Genomic DNA, 2,224 nt, shown 5'->3' with positions numbered 1-2,224 from the left:
TTTCTGTTTATATATATATATATATATATATATATATATATATAAACTTAGCCAAATTTATGTTGTTATTATGTCCAGAATATATAAATAATAGTAAAATAACACTGAGTCTGACAAACTCAATTCTTAATTGTGGCAAATTAGCTAAATTCCATTTGAAATCCTGTATAGTCCTGTCTGCTGTCATGCTTTAAGAAAAATGGGTCTCAGGTCTGTTCTCAAAGGCCGTTTTCAGACAGGGAGCAAAAAAACGTTATTATTATTATTATTATTATTAATATTTATCTTTTTGCCAATTTAATTCAAATCTGTTTAATTTTTGCAGTCTAGTCAGGAAAAGTCTAATGAAAAACAATATTTACAAACCCAATCCAACCACATTTGTAGGTGGTTTGAGTCTGATTAAAATCTTATTTTTGTTAATGTGTTTTAGTCTAAACCGTTTTTTTTCTTTTCTTTTCACCTTTCATTGCATGACAGGTTGCTATGCAACGTGTTGGGTCTGCATTTCAAACAGCATAAATATTCCATAAACAGAATTTTCAATAGAATTACATAAAAATGAGTTCCAAGTGACCAACGTTTCTTAGCCCTACACCTTTCAGCTGTCCAATACTCCTTCTGTTAAAGGGTTAGTTCACCCAAAAATGAAAATTAGCTTCGCTACAGGGGGCCTTTATTCATCCCCTGGAGCCGTGTGAGGCACGCTTTATTATGGATGCGTGCGCTTTATTTGACGACTTGTGGACTGTTCAACTGCAACACCCGCTGACTGCAATGATAGAGCTTGGAATAGCCAGGACAATTTTTAATATAACTCCGACTGGATTCGTCTGAAAGAAGAAAGTCATATACACCTAGGATGCCTCGAGGGTAAGTAAAACACAAGCTAATTTTCATTTTTGGGTGAACTAACCCTTTAAGGTCTTCGAAGGAATAGGGAATTGGGATGATCAATATGGAACATACGCACATGAATATAATACATAATATTTTTATATAATTGAAGCAAAACCGATTGTATCTCTGTTTTACAAGCATCCTTTAGATTGAACCCAACAGCATTGGTGAGTAATTTGTCTGTGATTTAGCCTGGCTCTGACCCTACAAGGACACCCAGGAAATCCCATCCGATGAGGCTTAACAGATGCAGCTGTCCTGCTGGCCAGTGACAGTGTGTGTTTCAGCGCAGCATCAGTCGATTGAAATCACTGATGTCAGTCGGGGTTCTGGCCTCGGTGAGTAAGAAGCCCCAACTTTGTCACTGAAGCAATCACACTCTGCCTCTCGTCTCATCTCTTTCATGCGTTACCCTGGAAACAAGAGATCAGGAAAGATACATTTCATCCTTCATGACGAGTTTCTGTCCTTGTTCTTCTGAGGCAACAAAACAAAACCTACTTACAGAGGAACACCAAACCATGGATGAGGTTTGTAGGGTTTTATCCTTATCACAAGAATAACTAAACCTGGGATTTTTTTTTCTAATTTACAAGAAAACAGGGCTTGAGAAGTTTTTAATAGGTGTGTGTTTCATAAAAACCTAAAAACCCACAGGGAGCAAACTTTCCAGACTGTTTGAGCTGCTGTAATCTCACATAAATTGAGGCTCTTCGTTCAATCGAAAGGTCAGAAGTTGAGATTATAGTTTAGAAGGACAGATACACAATCTTTGATTTTCATTTGGAGAATTTCAGAAACCTGTTTCTTCCGCACGTATCCCGGTGGAAATCTTCTCAATACAGACGCGGTCTCCTGCTGAGCCCATAAGAACGAAATCCCTCTTGTTGTACAAAATGAAAATGTTTTCATGTGTTTTGCGTCTGAGCTTTGTTAGACAATTACATCCGCCATTATGGGACGACACAGATTTCTGTGTTTGTCAAATAGACAAACAAGCTACTACAAAAGAGATTATTTTGAAAACTCAGATGTTTGAAAGCCCTTGACAATTTATTGTAGGTTGCGTGTACGGTAAGAGCAAACTTGTTTGTCAGAAATGTTTGTATCCATTTGATTGTTACTGTGTTTAGTTATTTATAACAATGCACCACTATACAAAGACAGAAAATATCATATCACATACAAGTCTTCAATTTACACTTGAAAATCACTATTATGGCAGCTGAAAGTTTTATTTTATCATAACTGAATACTGCAGTTTTGCATTGCCCTCAAAAACATGTATATCATATTTAACACACACACACACACACACACATAT

General features: G+C 36.5%; 1 protein-coding gene across 3 annotated transcripts in view; it reads left to right on the top strand.

Annotated features, from left to right (window-relative positions):
- Positions 1–2,224, top strand: part of dpp6b (dipeptidyl-peptidase 6b) — a 111,574-nt gene that overhangs the window by 65,546 nt on the left and 43,804 nt on the right. The window contains exon 1 of one of the 3 annotated variants that reach the window (XM_016516745.1): positions 1,304–1,430. The exons of the other annotated variants lie outside the window; for them this stretch is intronic. Coding sequence (XP_016372231.1) covers positions 1,353–1,430 — 78 coding nt within the window. The 5' untranslated portion in view covers positions 1,304–1,352. Of the gene's footprint in view, positions 1–1,303; positions 1,431–2,224 lie in introns of those variants that run through there. 3 annotated transcript variants of the gene reach the window in all.

This window comes from Sinocyclocheilus rhinocerous, unplaced genomic scaffold, assembly GCF_001515625.1.
Source record: "Sinocyclocheilus rhinocerous isolate Xijiao unplaced genomic scaffold, SAMN03320098_v1.1 scaffold807, whole genome shotgun sequence".
Lineage (NCBI taxonomy): Eukaryota > Metazoa > Chordata > Actinopteri > Cypriniformes > Cyprinidae > Sinocyclocheilus > Sinocyclocheilus rhinocerous.
Note: the sequence above shows the minus strand (reverse complement) of the source record. Positions and strands in the feature narration are given on the sequence as shown.